Here is a 16,263-nt window from a genome sequence, read left to right as displayed (position 1 = left end):
AAATTCCCCATTGGTGGTAATTTGAGGAAATGTCGTGCTCCGGTCTACCATCATACAAAGCATTTTTTTTAATGGTTATTTTAGTGCGTAGTCACTCATACACACTAAAATGGCGTAAGCAAGGTTCTGTTTGAACTAGGCCAGCTGTGAGGATGGTGGAGCCTAGATTTTCTTTGTTTTAGAAAATTGCAGGTAGGTAAATGATTTTAAAAAAAAAGTACATTTGATTTTGGTTAGTGATATAAGTAATTATACAGATTTTTGTGAACACGGTTTTCAAGTCGTTTATAGTGGTTGCATATATTATGAAATCCTTTATCTCAAATTTTCTAATGCGAAGGTAGCCTACATACTTACGTAGATGATAAAGGTGGTTTGCAGTGTTGCGTTAGTAGTGTAATCCCCTGGCTCTCCGCGATGCAGGGTTTGTGTTGTGTGCGCGTGGGCACATCCCCAGTCGCGTAGGTGCGAGACCCATTGTCCCGCGCTGCCATGAAGTGACTGTGACTGCGGTGTGATCTATGATGTGGGCAGGACAGCTGACGTCTAGACCGAGCCTGCGCGTGGAGCTGTCTCCCCCCCCCCCCCCCTCTCTTTATATTCCTCTTGCGAGAGAATAAACTAATTAACCAGCTTAGAATTAGTATATGGCTCTTTTTATGGTCACTGAATATGATTAATTATAAAGTAGCCTTCTCTTTGAACACGTATTATAGGACACAGTCATAAGCAGTAGTACGTAGTGTATGGGATCAGCCGTTTATTTAAATATTTCGCGTTTTGAACGCACTTGAAGTTCATCAGATAGACAAAATTGCGTATTAAAGCGTTTTCTTTTTGTAAACGTTTCTGTTATTATATATGAGGCATCCCAACCACATCACACCATTCCCCTTCAGACAACCCCCCCCCCCTCCTCTAAAAAAAAGACTTATATTAAATTGATTTTTATTTCCTTCTGGCTACGTCCATGCTTGGGGACCGAGTGCGACGGGTAAAACGTTACTCTCGTTCGTTATGAACCTGGTTCGAGTCCCTGCCAATCCATTCAGATTTTGATTTTTCCCTGATTTCACGGAATCACTTCTGGCTAAATTCTGGTGCGGTCTGTACCACGTGACTTGTCTCAATCGACAGTTATCAAAAGTATTGCCAGTGTTTGGTGAAAAACTTGATGTGGTTGTCAGTTTTCGTAAACAGTGTTCATGTGATGCGTTGCAAGTGACGGTTGTGTAGATGTAACTGACGCAATTGAGACAAAAGACATGACGTAGACCACATCCGGCCCGCGGCATAGGTTCGCACGGCCCGCCTCAACAAACAAACATCAGATGTACTTTGTTGACATGTATGTAGAATACTGTTGTCAGACTCTATATTTTTTTTTTTTTTCAGCAGCTTCTGAACTATCTAAAAGGTGGTGGTGGTGTATTAATTATGTACATGAAACCTTGAAATAAAACACAATACATCTGCAATATCGGTATACCAGGCAAACTCAGTTTGTGATCAAATGTAGTGTTTTATCTGGACTTTTTTTTTATGGTTGCCTTTGAAAAATAAAAATATTGATAGGCTAGTTTGAACTTTTGACGTAATATCAGGCAAAGGTGGCGAAGTTGTGAACAGTGTAACATATGATATTTGTCACTGGTAAATTCAAAAACGTTTGTCAAGAATTTCTCTAGAAATATATTTATGACTTGAGGAAGGGGCATCAATGTTTCTTGGATCTGCATTGCACGTTGTAGTTAGAAAACTGTACCAAGTATTTTAGTTATTTTGTTTGAAATATGCACCAGAGGTTCCCCTCCTAAGTCACTGTGTGCATGTCTTGTGCGAGTGTGCACTGTGGGGTGTGGCGAGCTGGCATCGTCTCTGTTCCCTCGTCTCCGTGTATCCCACTCCGCCATTCAGGTCCTGCCCCTGGTATTGATCCAGCCTCCCCATTCAGAGGCGAGCCAGGCCGAGTCCACAAACCCTTTCCCCCTTCCATCTATCTCGTGTGACCACAAGGTCTACCTTGTTTACATGGCTTGAAACTGTAACCAAGTTGTTTCTGTATACTTTAGTACATTTGGTAATAAGTGGTACACAGAGGCCAAATCAATTTTTTTTCCCTCTTTGTTGTGTCTGTTGCAGCTTCACACTAAAACCATCCTTCAATAAATATGTGTGTGTGTGTGTGTGTAATTTTGCAGGACAGTAATATAATATTGTTACGATTTACTGCGGGTTCGTAAAGGATAGCCCAATAAAAGATTTTTATCGCACACAGTTTTATTTCTTGCCACTATTTACATTACTAGCTAATCTAAAAATGCCAATTAATCAATTGTACTTAAAAAATGTTGCTTTCTCAAGTCAATGGTTTCTCACAATCCACACGCCTCGCTGGGCCGCACCTCTGGCGCAACTCTCGCCGCAGCACCCCTCGTGGACCTCCGTCGCCGCACTCCGCCGCCGCCGTCGCACTTCCCCTTCGCCGAGATCCCACTAGGCGCCTCGCTCGGAACTTCGCTCGGAACTTCGCTCGGAACTCCGCCGCGTCCGCGACACTATCGCCCGGAACTGAACTCTTCGCCCTGGAACCTTCGCCCGGAAACTCCGCCGCGGGAAAACTCCCGACTTCACTCTGAACTCCACTGACTCCCTGCCCTGACGTCCTCGGGCATATATGTAAGCCCCGGCGCAATTCCAGAACTCACGAGAGCGGCCGGTGCCAGTCGCGTCATTGCGAGCCGTCCCGACGGCAGAAATTTCTCGAAAACACGTGTCGGCAGCTCGCATAACTCCGCAGCTGGCAGGTTTTGGATGTCGAACTAACAGTTTCGCGCGGGGGGAGCGGAGGGCTGGAGGGAGATAAAGCGGCAACCCAGGTGGGCACGTCACATCTCATGTTACGGCGTGCAGCTGCGCGTGATGTGGCCTTGCTCACGTTCGTAACAATATAATGTAATGTTTAGGGCTTTTTTTTTCCATCCTGGTAAGTTTCATAATTCCCACACCTTTGTTTTTTTAATTCATCTTTCTTAAACTATTCACCAACATGTAGCATGCATTTTATACTTTAAATTTAAATTAATCAAGATGTAGAATTCTTTTCACTGTGCTAAGTTGCCATGAACATCACTTTCATCCATGCAAGGATTGATGTGGTGGGAATGGTTCAGAATCAAATAATTCTTGAAACATTAGCTGTTCTGTTGCATAATATTTTGAATTTCCCCCCAAAAATAAGAATTTTAAAGAAAGTTATAATGTAGTTGAAATAAAGTTACATGTATGTATTTAATTTATACTGTACATTACTTTGTAACCTGATGTTGACATTGAACCTGAATGTGTATGTTCAATTGTAAAGCAGGTGACAATTTTCTTTAGAAATTTTTTTAGATGTGTTATTTCTAATATTTGTATAGACAACATGCTAGACACGGTTACATTATAATTTACATTAATAATTGATTGGTTCTAGTAGATTATTAAAGAATTTACATTATTGTGTTGTATTTTGTAATTTTAATTTTTTATAATAAGAAATAGACTAGGCATAGTTCAATTTTTTTCGTGACTAGTAATGAAATAAATATATTTGCGGTATGGTATAATTGAAATTAATGATTAAAATTTAAAAAAATGTGATGTTAGAAAAAAAAATTTCTATAGTTGTTTTAATAAAAAATAATGCTGTTATTATTAAAATTTATATAAAATTGGATTCTTATATGAATTTTTTGAGTGTTAAAACTTGCCGTTACTACGTATAAGTGTCAGCTGGGTGAAAAGTTTTCAAATTGACAGTAATAAATCATTTCAACGGGGTTGGATGATTTTCTGTTGATTTCTTATTGCAAAATGTTTTGCAGTTTCAGGTAGTATTTGTGTTACAACTGCTCTAGCCCTCCTTGAAGTACACATTCTTACAGGACTCGTGCAGATGAGTTTGTGTGCTGGTACTGTGTGTTGGTTACGGAAGCGAGGTGGTGGCAGTGTTAAGTCAACTGGACTTGTGTTCCAGAGGACCTTGTTCGAATCCCGGTCCGAGAATCCCGACTCTGGTTGACATTTTCCTGGAAATTACTCCAGGGAAATGCTGGGATGGTTCCTTGCTGGGAGCCGTGACAGATTTCCTTTCCCCATTTTCCTTTATTTTTTGTTTGTAAAAGTAAACTGAAAGTACTGATGTGTGGTTTGGAATTGTTTGGTGTGCAGGAGGTGCCGGTGGGAAGGGGGTGTGGGGCAAGCCTGGCTCGGAGCTGGTGGAAGTGGACGTCGACATGAACGACCCCAACTACGACAGCGACTCCCTCGACAACGGAGACATCGAGCTGAAGAGCATCATTCCTGAAATGACTGAAGAAGAGATCAGGGTTCGTTTGCACGCATTTGTTAAAAACCCATCATTTGTTTTTATTTGCACAAAGTTTGAAAATTAGGGGTGCAACGATTATGCGGGAAAATAAATTTTTTTTAGATAAAAATTTTTCATAAAAACAAAACCAATTCATGGAAAGTACGTTAATTAAAAACGTGAAGTATAAAAGAGCACTCCAAACAATTTAAAATAATAAGTCATGCAACAAAAAACCTTTCAACTTTAAATCGAAAAACAAAATCTGTGATCCAAATGCAAGCTGAACGAACGCGTAACTATCGACATAGTAAGTACACACACCCCGAAAGAGATCGGGCCACCAGATGTAGTTAACTCGGCACTTGCCAGAGAGCGCGCGTTGTAAGCCAGTGATGATTGTGTTATTTGTTAATGGGGATGGGTGCCTCGGTTAATATATGTATTATTTGGGTCTGTTCTGGTAAACAAGTTTATTATTACTTAAATATTACTACCACTGCTTCTGAATAAACATAAATACAGGGCATCTTTTAAAATAGGCTCGGTGGAACATGTGTGAAAAGAATCAATGATTGAGTAAATACAGTTACTGAGGTGCTGGAAATGTACCCTGTATTGTATTTGTATTTACTCATTCTTGTCATACTTGTACTACAGGGCCTCTTTCAAAAACTCATCATGTAGCTAACACTTCTCGTTTATATTTAAGAGGTACAAAATGCATTGCAATTTTATTTGGTCAAAATGCTTTGATAACCTTTTTTCTGTGAATTTACTTTCAGCAATTGTGATTATTTTGTTTCCTTTTATAGCTTCTAACACTGTTAAGCAATCGGATTTGAAAATGTGTCAGAGAGTTAACAAGTATAATTTATTACTGAATCCTTGAAAAAAGTTGGTTCCTCATACTCAATTTCAATAACATATACTTATAAATTATTGAGGTCCATAAAAATTATATTGTATTGCTTCTGAACTTATTTTATATTTTACTTATTAGCATAGATTATGGTAAGTCTCTGTTAAATAAAAGTACGTATGTTTTTTTCAGAAAGCTGCGGAACCCAGTGTGTTGGAGTACTATGAGCATGGTGACACAGGCGAAGCACTTATTGCCTTCGAAGAGCTCAATTGTGGCTCAAATAGGTATATGGTGAGTGTCTTATTCTTTGTCCTTTTAATTCCTCTTGGAATAGCCGGTTCATTGTGCCCTACACATAGGGACATACTCTCGGATCCATTGGTGGGTAGATGCTTTCTGCTAGGGATGGCCTCTTCTCTCTCAACTGCTCAGTGCTTAGTCAGCTTCTTTTACTTGTAGTCCCTTTGCAGAATTGCTGCTGATGGGGGAAATCTGGAAAATGGGGGGGGGAACTCGGGGATTTGAAAAGAAGTCTTAAGCACTTGGAAAACACAAAGAAATTGACAAAATGCTATTTACCAAACTGGAATGGTATACTACTAGTGTATGTTCTTTAGTATCTTTAAACCAGGCTTAATTTAGTCACAAATTCATGTGTGGTTTAAGATTCCATTATTTTTTGTTTGAATAATGAAGTATAAGTAAACCGTTCATTGAGACAGTTTGAAGCACAATAAAATACCTGGTCACAATCAGCAATGAATTGTTTCAAAGTTTGATCAAAGTAGTGGTTTAATATTACAAACTGACTGATGGTTGCATAGCATTGATGGAAATAATAGTGCAAATTGTGTATTGTGCTGGATAAGATTTTCTGGTAAAGTTTACATGTTGGTGTGTTTGAAATGTTTTCGATTAGTATTTGTAGTTGAAAAATATTAATTTTATTTTGCACAATTAATTTATGAAATAGATTGGAAAATTCAGGGAAATTGTCTGTAGTAATATTTTGGGAACCTCCTTTGTATGTACTGCATCTGGCTGACATAATTCTATTTTATTCATGTTCACTCTCTCCCAAGACACTGAAAACTTTGGTATTGTTTTTAATGTAATCTTATTTTTTCTGCTTCTCTTAGCAACATTTTTGTATTATATTAACTACTGTGTGCTACAGTTCATTTTTTCCTGTAAATGTATTATTTTGGGGGCTAATTATGCCTCTGCATGGTGGAATGTTGCAGCTTCCCTTGATAGCAGTGGAGATAGCAATGGACCACAAACCCTCCCACCGCGAGATGACATCCGTGCTCATCTCTGATATGTATGGAGAAGTTGTGACCCAGAAGGACATTGCTAAAGGTTTGTAACAGCTCTGGATAGTTTATTTATCCTTATCGGGATGACAATTTTCGTACTCTTCCTCGAACTAGTTAACCCAATGCAGCATTTTTAAAATACTGAAATATCTTTATCCTAATTTTATAATTTATAGCTGTAGCTTCTTTGTCTTGTGCTACTAGAGTTTAATAATGTGGTATCTTCTTGGAGAGAATGAAGGTGAGCTGTTGGTTTTGATGAGACATTTGTTTAATAAGACTGCTTTTCCAACAAGCAAGAATACATTTAGGAAGTTTTCGTTAATTTTTCCCCAATGTTTTAAGAAAAATCATGATTATATAATTATGAATTAATGGTAGAATGAATGTAGAGAGGTACATTGCTGGTTAGTCTCACTCAGTGGAAATGTTTTGTACTGTAATCAACATTTTTGGTCCCTACAAATATGTGACTCATTCACTTGACAATCACCTATAATAATGAATACCAGGTGGAAAAAGATATATATTTTTTATGTAAATATAATCATAGTGACACAATACAATACAATTACAGTGAAACCTCTATCCATCGTTTTTCAAAGGACCAGCAGAAAAAAACAATGCATGCAGGAAAACAATAGATGTGGGATTTGTTTACAGACCTCGGTAAATGTATGCATAAGCAATGGTTTCCAAGCTTATTGTACATAAAATCATTATAAAAAATTTAAATAATAGTAATCATTTGTTAAATCAGTTTTACTTTAAATTAAGCAGATCACTAATTTCAAAATACATATGTACATCAATTAACACAATTCACAAATTGAACAAAACAAAATAGTAACAACAGATAGATTTAAAAAAAATTAAGAATTTCTGAAATTTCACATTATGTGTACGTCTTGCAAGTTCCATAATATTTGTTACAGTTTACTTTACATACCTCAAATGTATGTATGTAGCTATGTACATATATTAAAGCACAAAAATATTACATAGTACTAATCCTAGCCCAGAAAGTCACCACATAAAAAATGCACATTCACAGAAAAATGTTATGCACTGCAAATAGTGTATAGATATGTATTAATGTTTCTTTAAAAAATCCTTTATTGAGGTTTGTTTGGTGTTGGTATTTTTTTTCAAATGAAAAATCACTGATTCCATTCGCAAAATAGTGTCCTGATCTGTGTCACTAACTTTGCAAGAATAGCAGAATGCTTTCACTGTTTCGAAAGCTGCATGTGCTTGAGCAAATGACGGGACCACCTCAGTCTGTGTTGGTTCAGTGTCAGAGTCCTCACTACTGCTGTCCTGGAGAGCTTGAGCTGAGTCACACAAGGCCTCTACACATTGAATAGGACCACATGTAGCAACTTCTTCATCAATTCTTGCATATGTGTCGAAGCCAACATTCTGTGTGTCCAGTTTCTCGAAATCACCATGAAAATCTTCACCATTTTCTTCCTGAACATCACTTGAAGAAGCTATAGCACCACATGCAACACCACACTTGGCAAAGCAGTTTGTGATAGTTGTGGGGGTCACCTTCTTCCATGCTGCAGCAATATAGTGGATAGCTTGCAGCACATTCAACTTGAGTCCCACAGTGCTGCCTTCAGTGGCCATGTCCAGCAGGCACACAACTTTCTGGACTAGCATTCTCCTATAATGGTGTTTAAAACATTTTATAACACCCATGTCCAGTGGCTGGCAAATACTGGTGCAATTTGGAGGGTAGAAGACAACTTTCACATTTCTCAAAAAACTAACGTCTAGTGGATGTGCAGCACAGTTATCAATAAAGAGCAGAATCTTCCTGCAACGAGAACCCATTTTACAATCCAAAGCCCTCAAAAATGAAGTGAATATATCTGCAGTCATCCATGCACTTTTATTTGATTCATACTTAACTGGAAGCATTTTCACATTCTTAAAACACCTAGGATTTTTTTGATTTCCCAATTACAACTGGCTGTAACTTATCGGAACCGTCACTGTTGGTACACAACAACACTGTTAGTCTGTCTTTAGAATGCTTACCCCCATAACAATTTTCTCCTTTCACTGCAAGTGTTCTCTCTGGCAAACAGTTATAGAACAGGCCTGTTTCGTCAGCGTTATATATATCGCGAGGTTCATAACCTTCAAGGATCTTAGGAAGGTCGTCAAACCAACGACCAGTGACCTGTTCATCTACTGATGCACTTTCCCCGCAGACCTTCTTGGAGACTATGCCATGACGTTCCTTAAACCTTGTAGACCATCCATTTGATGCTGAAAAATTTTCGATGCCTAATCGCAGTGCGATTTGCATCGCTTTCTCTTTTATTATTGTTCCATCAACGGGAATATGCGAAGCCCTTGCTTGCTGGTACCACTTAAACAGTACATCTTCAACTTCACGGAAATTAGATTCCCTACCAGTCTTTCTTTTTTTACTTGATAGGCCGTATTTGCTGACCTGCGCACGTATTTCTTCACGTTTGTTGAAGACCGAATTTAGTGTAGAAGGTGGAATTCCGAGTCGTTTAGCAACATCCACTCTCTTCTCGCCAGGATTCTTCTCCACTTCTTCGACGATCTTTAACCTCTCGTCTAGTGTTCTTACTTTTTTCGGTCGGGCCATGACCAGGGTCACAATAAAAATGTTAAAATATATTTAATGTAGCTGCTGAATACTTTCAAATGCACCGTATTTTCACGTGACCACGTGCCAAAAAATGTTTACAGATACATACATTAAACAAAACAGAAATGAATTAGACCAAAGATGACGCGATACATAAAAAAAACGTGCGTAGTGTTGCCAACAAGACAAAAAGACCGCCCGAGCGAAGAGGTAAAAGCGCAACTATCGATTGTAGAAGTACATTAGCCGCCATCTTGAGTTGTTAAACGATTGATATAAGAAAAACAAAGGGCGCGTTCCAAAATTTTGAGCGATCAATACGGGAAAAACGAACATTAAAAAAACGACACAAACGGGATTATTTAACGTTGTTTATGTGGGCTTATTGAAGGGACCAGAATAAACAAACGATTGATACGGAAAAATAATAGATGCGGGATCCATGCATCGAGGTTCCACTGTAATCAAACTATTTGTGCAAGTGAAACTCATAAATAACATTTTTAAATTATATTTCATGAGGTTTTTTAGTTGTATTGAAACATTATATATATTCATATTTGTCATCTCTGATTTAAATTTAGATCATATTTAATTATGAAAGTTAAATTGATATAACAACAGCTCTTTATCTCGTGTTCAGGACTGTGGCCATGCCGGATTCGTGATTTTGCCAGATTGTTGAATCATAGTTTTAATGCAAATGCCAAAGAAGAATTAATACAGAATTCAAAGAGTTCTAATAAGCAACTCTATGGCAATAAAAAATACACATTAGCTTTAATTGGAAACAAATGTATCCAATACTTACCGTGTTTCATCCATTATACAATCTCTTCTTCAAAAAAATCATAAAATAAACACTGATCAAATTTAAAACTTACATAACACAGTAGCATACCTTGGTGTTCAAAGTCGACAAATAGTCAAATCTACACAAAGAAATCTGCACACAAGAGACTAGACTGGTGCCTGATTACAGAATGTGTGGAACTGAAGAATGCTGAATGCATACTTTACTTACATTCTGATATTTTATTTTTAGGAATATCTTTAAGAGACCTTTCCAAGTCTAGTATAGTTACTGATTAAGTAAAAATATTTTAATATTCTTCAAATATGTTTTACTGCAGTGATTAAATGTATTGGTATTGTAAAACACTTATAGAGCAACATAAAAATTCAAATCAAGATAAGAAAAATTCAAAAGTTAAAAGAGAAAAAAATGAAAAATGTGTATATAGTATGTTGTTTAAACTTTAGGACCTTTGTTTAGGTGCATGGCATTGAAATAAAACTAAGGAAAGGAGTCGTCCATGATATCTGCTGTGTTATACTTGCATTGTTTAAGAAGTTTTTTTTTTTGTGTGCAGCTTTCGAGAAGCTTCTGCAGAATCTCCCAGACCTTATCCTGGACACGCCTGACGCCCCAGTTGCACTCGGCAACTTCATTGCCAGGGCCATCGCAGACGACTGCTTGCCTCCCAAGTTTGTCGTCAACTCCAAGGACAAGCTGGACTGTGAGCATGCCAGGTATGGAAAAAGGGCAGGGGGGAAAATACCAGTGGCCATTCTTGTTATGACCATTAAAAGTGTACAAATTGTGTTGTTTCGTTTGGTACACACAAACGTGTGGTTCATCCGCCCAATATTCGCGAAATTGAATATATGCAAGTTAATGGCACTGGATGCGAGCCCAGCTTACTGATAAAATTCAAAGAAAAAGTGAGCATTTCGCATGTGCGGATTTTGGGCGACGGATAGGACACCAAAATCAGTTCTTTAAAAATTAGGGACTGGCCGTGTCCTATAGTGCACTAGGAATTACGGTTGGGTGTAGCGTAATCAACGCTTAAGGGGCCCGCCTCGTCAGGGGTGTATGTGTGTTAGTGCAGCGGGATGATAAGCGCGATGCTCGCTGATGCTTGTGGCGCGGTGTCGCCTCTGGACTGGCGCGCAGTCTTCTCGTCGTCACAGGACAACTGTGAGATCTGAGCGGTGACCGTAACATTATATGGCCGAGAAATAAAGACAAAGATGTAATGCAAGTCCCTTTAAGTGCTTTTCAAGAATCTGTACTGATTTCTTTACACCTAAAAATTACTCTGAAAACATGCGTTTTTAGCCTTTTTAACTCTTCTAAAAATACAGTTTTAAAAACTTAATCCGAAATCAAAAGTACTTTTCGGACCTCAGCGAACTCTTTAAATGCTTTTCGTAAGCAGACCCCCACTTGGATATCTCAAGTAGTTTTGAATTCGCGTTGTTTTTTCCTGAAGCTCCGCGCACCGTGTGTGTGTGCCCGGGTGGGCGGCGCCCTTGACCCTTACTTGTGCGTCTCGGAAGATGCGTGTGATGCTGGGAGTGAGGACGGCGATGCGTGTGTGTGTGTTGCAGGCAGGCGCTGCTGCGCGCAGACACCCTCCTCTCCATGAAGCACGGCATGGTGCGCCTGGACAACGTGTGGGGGGTGGGGGGCGGCCTGAGGCCGGTCAAGTCCCTGGTGCGCCAGATGAACCTGCTGCTGCAGGAGTTCGTGAGCTCGGGAGACTTGCAGGAGGCTCACCGCTGCCTGCTGGAGCTGGAGGTGCCCCACTTCCACCACGAGCTCGTCTACGAGGTCGGTCGCTCGGCTTCTGTTGTGGTTGCTAGACATTTGTCCATGAGAATATTTGTTGTGTTATGCATGGTTATTTTATAAATTTTTATTGAACAATATTATATAGGGCTCAGTTGAGACATTATAATATTAATTTTTTTTTTGTTTAAAAAACTTTAATCCTATATTTATAAGATAAGTGTAATACAGCTTCGCCGAGAATGTTCCATTTCGCTTGGCTTCTGTTCCAAGCTTCCGTTGTGGTTGCAAATCTTTAAAAAATTAGAAGCTAATCTTTCGTCCATGAAAGTATTTGTTGTTGTGTTATATATGTTATGCATGGTCATCTTATAAATTTTTATCGAACAATATTATATAGGGCTCAGTTGAGACATATGAACGTTAATTTTTTTTTAATTTAAAAAACTTTAATCCTATATTTACAAGATAAATGTAATACAGCTTCGCTGAGTAAAATATTCACAATTTGATTTTGGCTTCACGAATATTTTAAAATTTTGGTTTGATATTCACTTTGCTTCAAGAAACTAGTATTTGCACAGGCCTAATGAGCCCATTCAATATGAATTGTATTACTGTCTTTGAATTTTGGATATAAAAAACTGTGTTTTTTGTGGGAGTGGAAAAATGCTAAAAACTTTTGTTTTCAGAATAATATGAAGGTATGAAACTCCTGGTAAAGATTCAGTTATACATACAATCTATTTTATTTTTTTGAGTTGCCATGTGCATTTTTTTCTCCCACTGGGAAAAATCAGTGTTCAAACTTCGATCGTTGTGTTTGGAGGTGAATGCGATAACTCAACCACCGTGGCCCCACTTCTGTGGGCTCTGTTATAGTTTGCTGATAATTTTTGTCTAATTGTGGTAAAATTCATTCCAGCGTATCTGATACATTTTACATTTGACCTATGATAGTCGCATCTGCCAATGACTACATAAAATGTCACTTGTAACATACGTAGCTTGTCTTGCACATTTTCTAAAATTGTCAGTGTTTTATGATTCGGAGTTCAGTTGCTTTCTTGACTGAAAGAAATCCATTAATTATGCACATCATATTTGGACGTAGTTATGCAAAAAGGAACTAACCCACAATTTTGTAATATATTTTATTTGAAAATAAATTAAAATAGTACAAGGTTGATCGTACCGTCGTTGCTATTATTATATCAGTATTTACACTAGACCATTAAAATTCTACCCACATTATGTTATCAATACGAGAATTACAATTTATAATTAAACTTCAACTTCAAAATACTCTGAATAGATTTCATGTGGGTTGGTTCCTCTTTGCATAACTACGTCCATTTTAGAACGATTATTGTAATCCTTAGTGGGCTGCGATGTATTTCCTCCCCACGATAGTCTGACATGCCTCATGCACAGAAACCACAGGAATTGTGTTTCAGAGTACAGCGCGGAGTCCCGCAAATCCAGACTAATTGAAGCCGAGACCTGTTTGATTTACCTACCGTATTTTCGGATTTGTCAAATAATTGCACTAATGCAACAGCGTGTGGTAAAATACATTTTCTATAAGCGTTTAGTTATCACTCAACGCAACTTATAAAATTTAAGCCTTTTTAGTCGTCAAAATGTTTGAGTGTGATTGGTTGACTTGTTTGTCGTGGGCAGGCGGTGGTGATGGCCATCGAGGCCATCAGCGGCCCGGTGGAGGAGGCCATGTGCCGGCTGCTCAAGGTGCTGTGCCAGGCCGTGGTGGTGACTCCGGACATGCTTGAGCGCGGCTTCCTGCGCGTCTACGAGGACATGCCCGACATCTGCCTGGATGTGCCGCTGGCCTACACCGTGCTCGAGAGGTTCATGGAGCGCTGCCAGAAGGCCGGCTTCCTCGGCGACGCCATCATTCGCAAGATGCCGTCCAGGTGGGTCTGGTGACGGGAACAGGTGTCTGTACTCGAAACTGCGCAACCGCTTGTCTTGGGCGACGTCATTGCGTTGCCCAAAAATAGCCGTTTGGTGTCTGTGCTGTGATATTTTTCTTCCGACCAATTCCTCCCACGGGATTCTCTGTGCTGGATGTATGTATGTCTGCATTTGACGTCGGCTGGTTGCACAGTTGCTAGCGCCGGACTGGCATTCCGGAAGAACCAGGTTCGTATCCTGGACTGGACACATTTTGAGTCTGATGACGGGAACAGGTGTCTGTACCCGAAACGTAGCAACCGGTTTGTCTTGGTAACGTTCCCGTGGCGACGGCATTGCGTTGTCCGAAAATAGCCGTTTGGTGTCTGTGCTGTGATATTTTTCTTCCGACCAATTCCTCCCGCGGGATTCTCCGTGCCGGACGTATGTATGTTTACATTTGACGTCGGCTGGTTGCACAGTTGGTAGCACTTGACTGGCATTCCAGAAGAACCGGGTTCGTATCCTGGTCTGGACATTTTGAGTTTGGTTTTCCATGACTTCCCAGGGTGTGTGTTCACAACAGGCCACACCGCATGTCTGTGCCGCTGTTTTTTTTAAGTCTCTAATGACTTGTTGGTAGCAAGCAAAGCTCCTATAAAATATATATTTGTTTTCAGGGGCCGCAAGCGTTTCGTGTCGGAAGGCGACGGTGGCCGCATCAAGAGCCACGACCTGGTGTGAGGCTGCAGCTGTAGCCGGGGATCGGCATTCTCTCGCTCTCTCTCTGTGCGGGAGTGCCCGGAATTCTTCCCACTTTTGGATTTGGTGGCATTTTCCTTTGTGTCCTTGCTCCTCCTCTTCCTTACCACTCTCTCGTAACTTTTATTCTGAAGTATTTTCTTCCTCTTCATTCTGTACTTATTAGTGTGAGTTTGTGTGTGTTCACTGCATTTAATTTGTGTAAAATTTGTATTTTTTTTCATCTCTTTCCTCGTTTGTTTTTGTTTTAGATATACCACATGTAAATACTACAATTGGGTGGTGTAAGGGAATTGTAAATTCATAAGTTAGATAAGGTCTGTTTTAAACAAATGCTAACAGTTTTGAACTTTCTAGGCTTCGGCATATTTTTATTTTCTGTACTTTGCTAATTTGGTTGTTTAGGACCAGAAAAATTATCTGGTGATTATTTCAAGGGTCTAGAAAAATTACATAAATTGTGTGCACTTGTACAAAACAGCTATTTTGATAAAGATGTTTTCAATACATATCCTTTTTTTTTATTAAGTGCAATTTGCTATTTGTTGAATTGGCAACGTACATTTGTGTTTTTAAAAGATGAGATGCTAGTATTTCATAATGCTTGGTAGTAAAATTCATTTATGCATATTGAAATGTTTGGTTTTGCAATAGTGTGTAACAGTCATGTATTTACGGCCTTGTACATTGCACACACAAAAAAATTGAGTTACTGGCCATGTAGTTTAGCTATACTATAAATTAGTGAAAGCCATTGTTGGTGTTGCAGTATATTTTCATTTGTATTATATCTTTCTGGCATGTTCAAGGTATACAATATTAAATAAGCATAGGTTATCAAATGTTATTTTTCTTGAAGTTACATTTTGATTTTGGAAGATTGAGCACTCACACTTATTGTTAATGGGAATTATTTAATTTAAAAGGGTGTGTTGTTTTTTCATGCTATATTACTCTTTGACAATGGTGCAGTGTGAGTTTCAATGAAAGTATTTCTTTAACACTTGTGATGCTGTAACTATGGAGCTGTAAAATTTACTGGAGCACATTCTTTCCACTTGAAGTACAACTAGTTTGTAAGTCAATATCTAGTATGTCCAAGGACTCGAGAAAATTCTCATGTATTGCTTCATTTTTATTTTTACTGGTAATGTTGTTTCATGTATATATAAGGTTAGGGATTGATACTGTAGCGTGTGTGTGTTTGCTTGACTTGTGATAAATTTAGCATGCCTTGCTGAAATAAGTACTTTATTTTGTATGGAAAACTGATTTTAAAAGCAGTTATTCGAAATCTTTTTATTAAGTGTATGCAAACAAATTTCATGCATAAAGCACGGATGGATGTATTTGAGTTGACAGCGTTGCAAGAACATGTAAAATGACAAAGCTGCAAACATGTTTAGTGGATGCTGTCTGTAATAAAAGTGATAAAAATCAATGTAATAGTTGTTTATTATTTGTTCTGTGGGGGAGACTCATTTTTTCTTCTCAAAATATGTGCACAAATGTCACATCCTGACTTTTCTGGAAAGTAGAGTACATATTTGAAAGACAAAAACTAACATAATATACCACATTTATGCATTCACTTTACAGTGAAACAGAGTCAAGTGTGGTGGTGTGTACACATTTATGTGCATGTGTGGGGATGTGTGAGAGAGTGCTCATGAGCTCACGCACCTGTGCTCACGTACTTGCTCGTGAGCTCATGCACCTGTGCTCACGAGCTCACGCACCTGTGCTCACGTACATGTTCGTGAGCTCATGCACCGGTGCACGTAAGCTCACGCACCGGTGCACGTGAGCTCACGCACCGGTGCACGTGAGCTC

At 38.9% G+C, this 16,263-nt stretch overlaps 1 protein-coding gene across 1 annotated transcript in view; it reads left to right on the top strand.

Moving 5' to 3' along the window:
* LOC134536010 (programmed cell death protein 4) overlaps positions 1-15,876 on the top strand; it is a 56,876-nt gene extending 41,000 nt beyond the window's left edge. Inside the window, exons 2-8 of the mRNA XM_063375504.1 lie at positions 4,216-4,373; positions 5,409-5,510; positions 6,464-6,581; positions 10,550-10,709; positions 11,574-11,796; positions 13,438-13,688; positions 14,349-15,876. Coding sequence (XP_063231574.1) covers positions 4,216-4,373; positions 5,409-5,510; positions 6,464-6,581; positions 10,550-10,709; positions 11,574-11,796; positions 13,438-13,688; positions 14,349-14,412 — 1,076 coding nt within the window. The 3' untranslated portion in view covers positions 14,413-15,876. The remainder of the gene's footprint in view (positions 1-4,215; positions 4,374-5,408; positions 5,511-6,463; positions 6,582-10,549; positions 10,710-11,573; positions 11,797-13,437; positions 13,689-14,348) is intronic.
* Positions 15,877-16,263: the final 387 nt, after the last annotated feature.

The sequence above is a fragment of the Bacillus rossius genome, chromosome 10 (assembly GCF_032445375.1).
Source record: "Bacillus rossius redtenbacheri isolate Brsri chromosome 10, Brsri_v3, whole genome shotgun sequence".
Taxonomy (NCBI): domain Eukaryota; kingdom Metazoa; phylum Arthropoda; class Insecta; order Phasmatodea; family Bacillidae; genus Bacillus; species Bacillus rossius.
The sequence above is the reverse complement of the archived record's forward strand: the minus strand, read 5'-3'. Positions and strand labels throughout refer to the sequence as shown.